Raw genomic sequence first — 13,752 nt, 5'->3', positions numbered from 1 at the left:
TCCTGGCGCCAGAGTTTTACATCTGGTAACCAAAGTGAGATCCGCACAGAAGCAAGCAGTCTCTAGCAGAAGCTAAGATAAGCAGTTAGCCACGGGGAAGGGGGAGCGGGTGTGGGGCGGGGGGTAGAGGGGGGACCAGCACAAACAGGCTGAGGTAAGTTAGCAAGGATATCCTGACCTTGGGTTCCTAGAAATGGCGTTGAGTAATTTTCCTAGAATTCTTGATCAAGGAAATCAAATTCTAGTTAAACCTGAAATACTCTCAGCAACAATACAAGATGGAAGAGTGGTGGGGTCTCTGTCCAGCAACAAGAACGAGGATTCAAGCCAGACATGGTATAGCATAGACAGAGGGATCTCTTGAGTTTGAGGCCAACTTGATCTACAGAGAGAATTCCAGAACAGACAGAGCTGTAGAAAGAGACAGCAATCAACTGCATATCTCACAATATAGCTCGATTGCTATGGCTTTGTGTATATTATTTGATAATCCATGCTTCTTCGTGTTCCCATTAGTTACCTTTCGCCACTGCATCTTCAAATAGTGGCTTCTAAGGGAATTACCTAGAGATAGATGGTAGATACTGTAACAGCAATGAAATTAATTTAAATGGAAACATTTCTGGTGTGTGTGTGTGTGCACGTATGTGTTATTATAGGGTTTTAGGCCATGACACATATTCGGAGTTTGGAAGACAACTTTGTGGGGTCTACTTTGGCCATCTTTTATATGATGATCAAGGTCAGGTTGCTAGTTTTGCAACCCACAGACATTTCACACTGAGCCATCTCACTGATCCTCAAATAAGACGTAATCATCAGTAAAATATTATCTTCTTTTCAGATTGCAAACATATTGTCACACCAAAATGGAAGAAAGCAGGACAATTCAAATATTAAATCTTATTTGCAAATGACAATATATTCTGCTACCTTTTTTTTTTCTCAAATATGTTAGTTTATACTTAGGACTGAACGCTTGTTCATGTCACAGAACCACAAATGAGTATCAGAGAATTGTCTCTGTGGGGAAAGTCAGCCCCGATGAGCTCAGTTCACTGTCTGTGAAACCCATGTTACTTGTACAAACTTTTCTCTTATTTCTCCATTTGGGCTGTGCCATGTGCACACTCACACACTGGCACATATATAAAAATTTTCTTAAAAAGTATTTATGTATATACGTATACTATCTTCAGACACACCAGAAGAGGGCATCAGATCACATGACAGATGGTTGTGAGCCACCATGTGGTTGCTGGGCATTGAACTCAGGTCCTCTGGAAGAGCAGTCGGTGGTCTTAACTGCTGAGCCATCTCTCCAGCTCATATAAATAATTTTTAAGCCCAAATAAGGGCCAATGAGGTCACTTGAATCAAACAACTCCTGGGTTTCATCTCTAGAATTCTTCATGTACCTGAAGTGGACACAGACAATAGTGTAAATGGTCCTCTCACTCCCACATACACACCATGGCACAGGTGTGCACATAACAGTTCAAATATTTTGAAATGGATGAAACTGACAAAGTAAATAACTCAACTATTGAGAACACATGAAATGATTTGCCAGTTTAAATTCTTTTTTTTTTTTTTTTTTTTTTTGGTTTTTCGAGACAGGGTTTCTCTGTATAGCCCTGGCTGTCCTGGAACTCACTCTGTAGACCAGGCTGGCCTCGAACTCAGAAATCCGCCTGCCTCTGCCTCCCAAGTGCTGGGATTAAAGGCGTGCGCCACCACCGCCCAGCCTACAGTGAGTTCTAATAGAGCCGTGGCTATGTAGGGATATCCTGTCTCAAAAAGATCCAAAAATAGTATATTTCAAATTATGGAAATTTTCCTAACAGAATCTGAGTAGACTCTGATTGGTTTTAACAGACTTCCTGCCATCTTTACTCACATTAAGAGAACTGTTTTCTGGGCCTGGAGAGATGGCTGGAGAGACACATATAATTAAAAAAAGAGAGAGAACTATTTGCAATGTAAATAAGAATGTTGAGAATCCATTCACAGCGGGATGAAATGTGTTGAAAACTTCAATAACAATCTAGCAGGAAGCTAATCACCTCGAGTGACAGGAGACGGAAGGAATGACGGAGCATCTCCATCCTCTGCTTTATAATGACATATTTGAGGGCTGGAGAGTTAATGGTACTGCTCCTCTTGTGTACTGAAGTTTGCTTCCCAACACCCACATCAGATGACCCAAGTCAAGGACATATAAGGCGCTGCGAACGATGGGAAGACTGTGTGTGTGTGTGTGTGTGTGTGTGTGTATGGGGGGGGTCCCAGTATTTAAAAAAAAAAGTGTTCTTCATGTACATTTCTCTAATTTAGGTGCACAAGTTTTTCCACTGTGTAAGCCAGGTATTAGTGGAGGCCAGACGAGAGTGTCTGGTTCCCCATGATTGGAGTTCTGGGCAGTTGCCAGGAATAAAGCTAGGCTCTGTGGATGAGCAGTCAGTGCTGTTAGGGGCTGAGCCATCTATTCAGCCTCATGAACATGTCATTAATAGCAGTAAGCTATGAATGGTTGGTCCTAAGTTTGTCTTCACCTCATCACAGAAGACCCAGAAAAAATAAAGGATTTATAGTATCAGAAACTGACTTTGAGGCGGTTCTTAAAGAAATTTCCCGTTCCAAATCTCTAAATCTCAAAATCAATCAATCAGAAGAGAAACTGACAATACAAGTCTTTTAAAAAGTGGTTGACCACTTGACCAAGGCCATAAAACTTTATTTCCCATGTGGTAAATAGACAGGAAAAACAACCACACAAACAAACAAAAACTAGGAGTAATCTGGTGAAGTAGCACACATCTACCCCTGTAATTCCACCACTGGAGAGACTGAGGCAGGAGGATCATGATGTTAAGACCAATGCTGGCTTCACATCATAAAAACAAACAAACAAACAAACAAACAAAAAAACAGGAAACAAAGAAAGAATGAAGAAAGATGCTTAAACAGAATGTGGAGTATCATTCAACCTTTAAAAAGGAAAGAAAAAAGTATGCTACAGTCTTATTATTACATCATGGGTTTGATGGGTTTGAGGCGTGAACTTGTTACTAACAAAGGACTCGACTTCCCCTAACACTTACGGCATCAAAGTCAGGAAAAACACAGCTTCAAGAGCTGGAGTCACAGGCCAATGTAATCCTCTAAGCTAAAATCTTTAAATTAAAAAAATTTAAAAAGCAACACGCTTAGCAGTGGAAGGGGGTACATACCTGCAGTGTCTGGACCCAGAGGCTAAGGCTTCAGGACTGTATGACTCTGAAGCCAACCTGGTAAGATCCAGGCCCTCTTGATCTCAAGCAACAACAGGACACACAAAAAAGTAATGCCTACAAATGGTTCAAGTTCCCATTTGTTCTGTTTTGATCTATGAATCCAGCATTAAAAAAGAAAATAGTGTTTTTGGTTTTAGATGTATGGGTGTTTAGCCTGCATGTATGCCTCCCTGTGCATCATGGGCATGCTTCTGCCCATCAAGGCCAGAGGAAACCGCCACATTTCTTGGAACTGGAGTTACAAAAGATTATGAGCCACCATGTGGGTGACGGGAATTGAACCTGGGACCTCTCAACAAGCAGTCAGTGCCAACTGCTCAGCCATTTCTCCAGCCTGAAACTGGAACTTTAAATAAAATAAAATACTTATGTATGTGCACACATGAGCACAAGTGTCTAAAGAGGCTAGAGTGGTGGGTTGATTCCCCTGCAGCTGGAGTTCTAGGCATCTGTGTACCGCTGGATACAGGTGATCCAGTGCCTGCACTCTGATGAAGACGTGTCTAAGTTATTTTCCACTGCTATAGTAAAACAGCATGACCAAGGCAACTTACAGAGCAAAGGTTTTATATGGTTCCTGAAGGTCAGAGACCATGGTGAAGGGCACAGCCTAACAGCATGGCAGCTGAGCTAGAAGCTGAGAACTGAGGGCTCATATCCAGAACCACAAAGAGGATACAGAGTGAATGCACTCAGAAGTGTGAGGCTTTAAACTCCCAAAGCCCACATTCAGTGACATTATTCCTCCAAGGCCACACCTTCACAGACACTAAACATTCACATTCCAGAGACTACAGAGAATATTGTCATTCAAACCACCACAAGTAGTATGTGCTCTTAACTGCTGAGCCTTTTCTGACATGTAAAGCTCAAATTTACTATTATGCAACCTAAAGCATACAAGGCATGGGAGAAACAGGATCCCACTCTCTAACGCCTGCCAAGTCTGTTTCTCATGAGTTTCTCTTGGCTGTCAGCTTCCTAATGTACCCTTCCTAGGGTTGTGAGCCACTCACTTTCTAGAAGTGGGCCCAGAAGACACCAGGGACCTCAAGAGAACCTTTCCACTGAGATCAAGGAGAGAGCTCACTCAACACAAGACACATTTTTCAGTGAGTTGCATGCTGAGACAGCATATGTGTATGGATACAACACACGCATGCCATGACATGCATATGAAATCCTGAAGACCACATTGGGTGGGGGTCTACACCTTCCAACTTGATGTATGGGGTTTCTTTGTTATTCTTCCAATGTGTATGCTAAGTTACCTTGCCCATCAGCCTTTGGGATTCCTCTGTCTCCATCTTTCACCTCCCCATAGGATTATGAACACTTGACATGCACTTGGCTTTTATACTGGTCTCTGGGATTTGAATTCAGGTCCTCAAACTTACATAGCAAAGAACCTTATCCACTGAGCCAGCTCCCCAGGCCTGAGATAGTTTAATACTGACCTTGGTCTAGCCTGCTTTGGGGACAAAAACTCCTTTCTGTCTGGTAGACAGCCATCTATCTAGATCTGAAAGCTACAGAAAAAGCTATTATCCTGACAAGAGTCCAGTGACTGATGCCCATGTTCCATACTCAGGAGGTAGATGCAGAAGGATCAGAAGTTCAGGGACAGCCTTGGCTACAATGTGACTTGTAGGCCAGCCTGGACTTTATGAGATCATATGGTAGAAAACACATTAAAAAAAGCCACACTCCCAGTGTGGCCCCCAGATAGTCAGTGACTCCCTTAGGCAAAGAAGCCCAGATGAGTTAAGGACATCTCGACATAAAGCGGACCATCAGAAAAGAGAGGTTTATACGGAAACAGGAAGTGTAGGGTCCTGAGCTTTATTGGCACGCTACTCAGAGCACTCTGTCCTCTCTGCCCTGGAATTCTCACTTTCAAGACACCAGGAGACAGAGGGGACAACCAAGGAGAAATAGCTCAGCCACCTCCATCTTGCCCACTTCCAGCTCTTACTTAGGTGCTTCTCCTCCACGGTGGCTGATGGCACTGGTAGAATACTGTAGCCTTCCGGGTAGTCAGTCCACGGGGCTTCTAGTGGGAGGGACAGAGTTGGGCAACCTGAGCCTATGACCAGATCAGTGATGGGTCTTGTGCTGGAAAGGCCTGGAAGGAAAATAATGAGGCCTTGGGGAGCTACTAGGGGACAGATGAATAGTAAAACATTGTGGGGTTCCTTGGGGATAGGTGGGGCCAAATAACAGCCACAGCTCCTCCTGCACATTGGAGTGAGGGATTCCTTCCTGGCTAGACTGGAGCAGGTGTCAAGGAGTGTCAAAGTTGTATGGGACACCTTGTCAGAGCCTGGGCTTCCCATCTTGATAGGATCTGTCCCACCTGGATACTTTCCCACCACAGGGTGAGACACATCCTAGACCCTACCTGACAGGATGGGCTTGTGGATGACAGATCCTGGCGCTGCGCTGCTCCATAGGTCACAGAGGACCAGAGGTCTAGGCTCTTGGGGACAGAGGTTTTCTCTGACTTTGGAGGGAGGATGTCCCAGCCCAGCAGACAGTGCTGTGGAAAGCCAATTGTTGAAGGCACCTGCCATACACGACTATGGAAAAGACCCTTGAGCAGCCACTATCTCCTTCCTGAGACAAAAGCTGTGTCTACCTACTGCTTTACCCTAGGTCATCCCAAACTCAGTCTATGTTGACCTGGCCACCACAACCCTCCCCAAGATGGAGAATATAGAGATATTAATGGAATCCCTTCCACGCTGGACTTGGCCTTGAACACCTAAGTTACATGACTTCACTAAGCCACCCACGAGACCCCAATACTAACAACAGTCCCTTTATTCCCACTTTATAGGAGAGCCAAAGGGTCTTTCTCCTCTTCTCTTCTCCCAACTGCAGCTACTTTGTCCTCTAACGGGGCTTAAGCAGGACACCCTTTGACTCCCATCCTGACTAGGAAATGAGACACAAAAACGCAAACATAAGGTCTGGGTTCAAATCCATCTCTGCCACCAGCCCTCCTCTGCCTCCATGGCTTGTGTTAGGGTAGGGTAAGAGAGTCACTGCCACGACTCTGGGAAACAGCCCTCCAAAGAGCTCAGTGAATGGGTCCCATGTAGATACCCATCTTAGACACCATGTAGGGGACATATACCACATCTGCCCAGGGACTGAGGATGTCACCAGCCAAAGTCTACTAGCATTCAATATCCTTAGAGCAAGCTCTCTTCATCAGGCTAGCTCAGGACCCTGGTCCCAGCTGCTTCTAGCCTCTTAGGGCAGGGAGCTTACCCGAGGCAGAGCTAGAGTGTCAGATGCATCAAAGCTCTTCCTTCTGTGAATTCGATACCGGTGTGGAGGGTCCAGGATGGATAGGGGAATGCTCACCCTGTGTAAGAAGGCACAGCACCACAATCAGTAAGGGTCACATTCTGTACCTCACCCTAGTTGCAACAGTCCACTAGGGACCCCCCCAGGAATCCCAAGGTTATTGACACTCACCTGACTTGCACTGGCTCCATCAGAGTTTCAGGTCCCTTCTCATCCCGGGGTATCCTACACAGCCGGCAAGGGGCACCTGGATCCAAAGGCTCAGGAAACAGCCGGCGGTTGATGCGGTAACAGTACACACCTGTGAGGCCCATGAGACACCTTAGTTTCCCCTAACTAGGGGATCTGTTTCCAGAGTCGAGGGCTGTCCCTAGCACATAAACCACGCCATCCACTGAGGAGCCCCCTTTTTTCCCCAGCATGTTTCCTCCCAAAGTCTTTGTTTCACGTGTAAGTTCAGGGAGAAATGTCCTCTCAGGGGCAGCTTTTGGAGAGAAGTGGTTATAAAGGGCAGAATCAAAGCCAGTCAAAGCCCTAGGCCAGGATGCATCCCTCAATGCTGAGACACCAGGTGGCTGTCCCTGAGACCACAGCTCAGAGTGACCTGGTGGAAGTGTACACTCACACTCGTGGTCCTCTTCCACACCACTGCTCTCTTGCAGCCCTGGGAACACAGCTCTGAGGGTGGAGACAGAACATGAGCAGGATGAGTGATGGAGTCCCCCAACAACCCTGGACAGTCCACACACACCCCTGCTTACTCAGGGGAGCTGCAAACACAATCCTCTTTGTTGTTTTCTCGAAACTTCTGCAGCACAGAGAAGAAGGCTTCGGGTTCACTAGTGACCGGAGAGTTATTGTCCGGGGACCCTGGGGTGGACAAAGCAGCAGTGGATTGAATTGAAGCACCTTGCCCCTTGGATTCTACACCCTCTGTTAGTGCCAGCTATGTTTGATCACCATCCTGCCTTGCTGGAGTCAGCTGTCCCCAGACAGCATCCCCACAGTGTCCTTAACAGGGACTATACACTCTTCTTTCGTTTGTTTGTTTGTTTGTTTGTTTAGAGAAAGTAAGTATGTAACTGAACTGGATATGCTTCTTGAGTGCTGAGACTAAAGGCCCATTTCTCCATGCTTACTTCTGTTTTACAGACAAGGTCCCATGTAGTCCAGGCTGGCCTCTAACTCAACACTTTTTGAGGCACCTGGGTTACTTCTTAGCTAGAGAAAGAGTAGGAGGCTAGACAAAGTTCCCTCTCTGAGGAAACCACATTCTAAAAAGATAAAAGACCAATTCGTCACCAAGGATCTCTGTGATACAATATGGGAAGCTAGAGGCCAGAGCCAGGTGCCTGTATGCTACAGGGTGGAAATTCCAAGAGAGGTCTGAGAAGGTGACCAGAGCAGAACTCTCGGGGACAATTCAAAAATATACTCCAGTAGGTGAAGATGTGAAAGCCCTGCACAGTCAGGAGCTCGGTGTGTGAGGAAGAGTCAGCATGAGACCATGGCCAGAGTACAGTGAGGGGTGAGGGCGGAGGGATGGAGCCCAGAGTCTGAGAGGAATCAGGACAAGGTAGGACATATTTTTACAGGATTTCCCCTTGATGTTGAGAGGTGAGAAGAAGCAAGGACAGCAAGAGAGAAGTTGTAAATTCTAGAATTATATTAATGAAATTCTAGAGAATGTATTAGCCGTCAGTATATGGAATATGTAAAAGGGAGGCAATGTCAAAGCTGAGCCCAAGCATGACTTGACTTACTAGGTTCATGATACTGCCATTTACAGAGATAGGAAGAGGGGCTACACTGAGGATGGGGGTAGAAACCAGGACCTTGGTTGTTGATATGAGATTAAGACACTCTTTAAAATTGCATTTTATTTTATTTCTTTTGGCAACTAAATTTTTTTAAGTTGGGTGAAACAGCTATAATCTTAGCAATTGGGAGGCAGAGTCTTGGGGATCTCTGTGTTCAAGGAAGGCTAGTCTACATAGGGAGTTTCAGGACACTCAAAAAAAAGTTACTAAGAAGAGACGAAGGTAGGGCTGGAGACGACTTTTGATTCCAGCACTCGGGAGGCAGAGGCAGGAGGTTGATCTCTGCATTCTAGTGCAGCCTGGTGTATGGATCGAGATCCAGGACAGTCAGGAATATACAGTGTGGCCCAGTGTATACAAACAAACAAGAACTCTGGCTGCTTTTGCAGAGACTCAGCTCCCAGCACCCACCCTGTGGTTCACAATCCCACCCCTCAATAACTCCAATTCCAGCCTCTCTCACCCCCTTGTGACCTCCACAGCCACCAGGTATGTGCGTGATGGACAGACATATATACAGGCAAACTCACACATAAATCAATGATTAAAAGCCGAAAGCTAAAACGGTATAGTTTCTGCTGCATGCATTTTGACACTCAGTTTTCAGAAATGAAGCAGGGAAGAGGCTAGAAAGACGGCAGGAGGCCCTGAGGAGCCAGAGGAGCAGAAGAATTGAGATGCTTCCATTAGTGTCGATCAGGGGCCTGGCTTCTATAAATGCTCAAATATAGATGGCAGTCCTGATCCACTAGCTCATTCCTTCATCTTCACTTGTGTCCGGGCTAAGATTAGTCTAACCCTGGCCCTCCCTCACCTGAACCCCCACCTCACCTGTAACCCCACCCCTCACCTGCAATCCAATCATAGCCTAGGTATGGCCTAGAGTACCAGCTGCTCTCAGGCACTGCAGACTCCTGGGAGAAGGTCACTTTGGGCTGAGGAAGTAGACAAAGGCTAGATCAGCAGGTTTGGCCCAGAGGTTCCATTACAGGGGGACACCATGCCTTGTTGTGACTTAAGACTCCAGCTTGGCGCTAGCCTCAGCTGAGGAACTCAGAACCGGGAAGGTCAGTTTGGCCCTGCTTTGGGTGTGGCTTTGAACAAGCCTGGGCTCCAGGCCTGTCTTTCTTTCTTTCTTTCTTTCTTTCTTTCTTTCTTTCTTTCTTTCTTTCTTTCTTTCTTTTTTTCCCAAGACAGGGTTTCTCTGTGTAGTTCTGGCTGTCCTGGAACTCACTCTGTAGACCAGGCTGGCCTCGAACCCAGAAATCTGCCTGCCTCTGCCTCCCAAGTGCTGGGATTAAAGGCGTGCACCACCTCCGCCCGGCAAGGCCTGTCTTTCAGGCCTGAACAATAAGGCTTGCCTCCTTTTTCACAAAGTGCTGACTGACAGCAATGATAACGTCACACGGCACCTTCTAGAAGCCTCACTGCACCCCCCCCCAGGACACTTTTCTAGGGACAATCTGTCAGACAGGGAAACTGAGGGTCCATAAGGCTCCTCATGATTTCCAAGAATCTCTTAGTTACCTTAGATGGCTTGCTCGGTCGTGACAGGACGGACCTTGGGATCTGTGTCTTGTTAGGCCCCAGACCTTTTGGTCCTGCCAAAGACACTGGTCCCTTCAGACCTTGAGTGGCTAGCAAGGGTACTGAGAGGGGCCGTAGTCCTTCCTGGGGCTCCTGGGGTTGGCAGGTGGCAGGTGGATGAGAGTCCATCCTAGAGTTGACCTTGCCATTCCAAGCCATATCAAACATGTCACCTTGATGACTGTCCAGTGGGTCCCACATGTGTCTTTTGTCCTGTGAGCTGGGGGCCATTGAAGAAGTGGAAGAAGTCTCTTGGGACAGTGGCATCTCTAAGTTGTTGCTGCTTCTATAGTTCAGGTTTGACTGTAAGAAACAGGTCAGGTTACCCAGGCAGTAGCCTGGCCAGTGCCCAGCCACTCTGACCTGTTGTGGACCTGTAGATCTTTACCTTGCTGTGGCTTTGGGGTATCCCAGCCCAGTCCCTTCCTCCCAAGGCCTCAGTTTTACACCATCAATGAAATGGGTTCATTAGGAAAGGCTGACCCTAGAGGCTTGGACACAGTCACTGAGGATAAGTTGTCTTTTCCTCACCACCTGGACATTACCAAGGTGGCCACCCACCTCTAATGCTGCTCTGGCCACCGACTGACACATGGCCTCGTGCCCAGCCCAAAGCTGCTTCAGGAGCTCCAGACTGAGCAGCCGAAGCTGAACCGGGTCTTTAGTCTCCGCCATATTGGGCACGTGGGCTTCTCACAGCAACGTCACTATCTCTGGGCTGCAGCATACCCACAGGAGGTGCTCAGCCTAGGTTCCACCTGAAGTCAAAACAGCAATGACAAGACATGAGGGAGGATCCCTGCCACACAGGCCTAGATCCAAATCATCACCAGGAAGCTCCTTCACTCTGCAGCCTCACACAGCTCACTTAACCTCTCTGTGTCTCCTGTCTTCACCTGATAAATAAGTAGCAGTGTTTACCCCACCATACTGTCACCGGGGCGACACAATTTAATGCCTATTAAGCCCATAGTATGGCACTTGATTAACGGCCATTACCACTAACACAGCCAGAGTGAGTGTGCTTCCTTCCCACTGGGCCTTCCCTGTGTAATCTGATTCCTGGGGTCTGTGAGATGTCTCAGTTGGTAAAGGTGCTTGCTGTCAAGCATGATGATCTGAGTTCAATTCCTAGGGCCTACATAGTAGAAGGTGAGAACTGACCCCCTCGAATTGTCTTCTTATGTACAGCATGTGCTTGCCTATACCCACACACACATATAAAAACTTGTTTTTAATATTAATCTGATTCCTTTAACATCTAGTACAGCATGCTAATTCAAAGCTTAATGACTTGTGCTATCTGGAGGTGACATTGAACCCAGTACCTGAAGCATTAAGCCTTTGCAGCAAATCTTCTCCCAGCCAATTCGTTTTTTTTTTCTTTTCCTTCTCTCTCTCTTTCTCCCTCTTTCTTTTATTTGCATGTATATCCCAAAGTCACACAGCTACTAAATGTCAAAAGCAGGGTTTCAACCAAAATGTAGGTTCCTGCTTGTGGTGCAGTGGCTACTTCCTCTGACATCCAAACTTCTCCCTCATGGTGGGAGGAGCGAGTCTCCTCAGAACATGTCGCAAATTCCTAAGGCCCCCCTCCACAAGGATAATTTAAACAATAGCCAGGGAGAGAGGATTCTCCGATGGAGCTGCCTGACAGCAGTGCAGGGGTGGATCAGAACCCGTGCTAGGTGGGCTTCTCAGTGATGTACCTGCCTATGGGCCATGCAAGTTCCCGCATTAACCCCAATAATGTACACTCATTGGTTCACCCAGCCACACTTGGGTGGACTCATTTCTCTGCTCTGTTGGCTGTGCTCTGGAGTAAATAAACCTTTGTTGATATATGACTCCGGATGAATGGTCTGCACTTAGGAAAGCATGGCCCTGAAAGGGTTGGTAGGATCCTGGGATGCCCCTCACCCCTTCTCCAGGCAGCACTGGTCCCTCGTAAATTACACCCGGGGTCCCTTTCTTTTGCTTCTGGAAGAGATATCGGCAGTATAAAGAAACATTTCCCACTTCTCTTACAACCCCAGGCCAGGCTCCTCCAGCAGTATCAGACCCCCGTCGTGTCCCAGCCCTGTCACCCCACAAGCCCCTGGGGACTTGGGTTTCGGTGCAGGTTGCAGGGGGCGAGCAGAGAAGACCCAGGCATCTCACTCACGCACACTCAGGCAGGCAGGGTACACACCGGGCCTAGGTGCTTGCCTCTTCTCTACCGGTCTAGCGGGACGTAGGCACACCTCTCTGGTCCCAAGATCCGTGGCTGCCTTGGATAAAAGGACGCCAACGCTCTTCTCCCGGAAGCCCAGGTTCCCAGCCGCCCGGGGATCCGCCTCCAGCAGGGGCGAAACCTCCAGTGGTTGTCCTAATTGGCTAATGCTGGGGCGGGGCCTCCGCCGCTGTCCTGATCGGCCAATTGACAGGGCCAGGACGCCTTACACTTGTTTCTTCGCATCCGGAAGCGGCAGTTTCAAATGGGGAGGGGGGGCGGCTAATGAGACCTCACTGCTGATTGGTTAACTGATAATGCTAATTCTACCAATTCAAATTATACAGAAAGGCGGCGGTCGAAGAGGACTGGTTCTGGTTGGTCAGTGTGGGCCGGTTACGCAATTTCCGGATATGAAGCCGCTACTGGCGGTGGATAGTTGGGGCTAGATCCGGCAAACTTTTTTTTTTTTTTTTTTTTTTTTAAAAAGGCGTGCATCAAACTAAGGGCTCCTCCCGGTTGGGGTGGGAGTGTGGATCTACAGACTTGCCACATTAGCCCAGTTTTCTATAACACTGCAAGTCTTCGTGAAGTGCCTATTTTGTGCCAAAAAAACAAAAAACAAGTGTTTTACCTTAGCTGTTGTGTCTCAAGGGCACTTTGTTTTTATTTATATTATTATTATTATTATTATTATTATTTGGTTTTTCGAGACAGGGTTTTACTGTGTAGTATTGGTTGTCTTGGAACTAATTCTGTAGACCAGGCTGGCCTCGAACTCAGAAATCCGCCTGCCTCTGCCTCCCAAGTGCTGGGATTAAAGGCGTGCACCACCACTGCCCGGCGGCACTTTGTTTTTAATAACCATGGCTGTTAGCCACTCTCTCCAGGTAACAGAGGCAAAGCCAGCCTGCGCCAGAAAAGAGTCTTGGAGTACACTTGAAATAAACATCTGGAGTCTAGGTTAAGGGGCTTATTTACTCTCGCGGTCTTCATTCAAGAAGCGGGGTTTACTGGTACATTTTAGGTTTCAAGTACCTATTCTGTGCCAGGTTGGGAGTGGGGTAGAATAGCTCATGCAGCAGGAATAAAGTGCCCTGGCCCAGACCAAGCATTTAAATCAATACAATTCAATGGGTGTGGGTGTGCACACTTTTAATCCTAGCACTCATTAGGCGATCAGGCATCTTTGTGAACTCAAGGCCAGTCTGTAGTGTGCTCCAGGACAGCCAGGGCTACATAGTGAGATGCTGTCTCAAAACACAAACTGATAGGTTATTTCTCCATAGGTGAACTAAGCTCATTCAAACCAGATTAGAATATATTAAAGGCAGGTTTATTGGATTCACTGGCCCCAAGGAAGGAGGCCAGGGAAATCACCATGGGGAGATAGAGGATGGGAAGAAAGGGGAGGGAGGGGAGAGAGGGACAGAAAGAGGAAGAGAGAGGGAAGGAGAGGGAGAGGGGAAGGGAGAGGGGGAGGGAGGGAGGGAGGGAGGGGGAGGGGGAGAGAGAGAGAGAG

At 47.3% G+C, this 13,752-nt stretch overlaps 1 protein-coding gene across 4 annotated transcripts; it reads right to left on the bottom strand.

Moving 5' to 3' along the window:
- Window positions 1–5,122: 5,122 nt before the first annotated feature.
- Window positions 5,123–12,329, bottom strand: Miip (migration and invasion inhibitory protein). Of its 4 annotated transcripts, none has more exons than XM_028757825.1 (10): window positions 12,210–12,329; window positions 10,580–10,776; window positions 9,959–10,321; window positions 9,282–9,366; window positions 7,373–7,481; window positions 7,237–7,289; window positions 6,783–6,912; window positions 6,573–6,669; window positions 5,698–5,835; window positions 5,123–5,421 (listed from the first exon to the last, which is right to left on the bottom strand). In XM_028757825.1, exons 2-10 carry the CDS (start codon window positions 10,691–10,693, stop codon window positions 5,383–5,385), a joined length of 1,128 nt encoding a protein of 375 aa, XP_028613658.1. In that variant the 5' UTR covers window positions 10,694–10,776; window positions 12,210–12,329; the 3' UTR covers window positions 5,123–5,382. The 4 variants fall into 4 exon arrangements, with proteins under 4 accessions (XP_028613658.1, XP_028613656.1, XP_028613657.1 ...); XM_028757823.1 differs by having other exon boundaries at window positions 5,123–5,349; XM_028757824.1 differs by having other exon boundaries at window positions 5,123–5,349; window positions 12,227–12,313.
- Between the last annotated feature and the right edge of the window lie 1,423 nt (window positions 12,330–13,752).

Source organism: Grammomys surdaster, unplaced genomic scaffold (genome assembly GCF_004785775.1).
Source record: "Grammomys surdaster isolate TR1022 unplaced genomic scaffold, NIH_TR_1.0 126185, whole genome shotgun sequence".
In the NCBI taxonomy this organism is placed as follows: Eukaryota; Metazoa; Chordata; class Mammalia; order Rodentia; family Muridae; genus Grammomys; species Grammomys surdaster.
This window is presented reverse-complemented; position numbering and strand designations above follow the sequence as displayed.

What these genes read in the sequence shown, in the direction of transcription:
- Miip (XM_028757823.1), bottom strand. Translation starts at nt 10,693, where the DNA reads ATGGCGGAGACTAAAGACCCGGTTCAGCTTCGGCTGCTCAGTCTGGAG. An exon ending in ACACTCTAGCTCTGCCTCGG is followed by an intron (nt 5,836 to 6,572) that starts GTAAGCTCCCTG and finishes GGCTTTCCACAG; the next exon opens with CACTGTCTGCTGGGCTGGGA. An exon ending in CCACAAGCCCATCCTGTCAG is followed by an intron (nt 5,350 to 5,697) that starts GTAGGGTCTAGG and finishes CCCTCCCACTAG; the next exon opens with AAGCCCCGTGGACTGACTAC.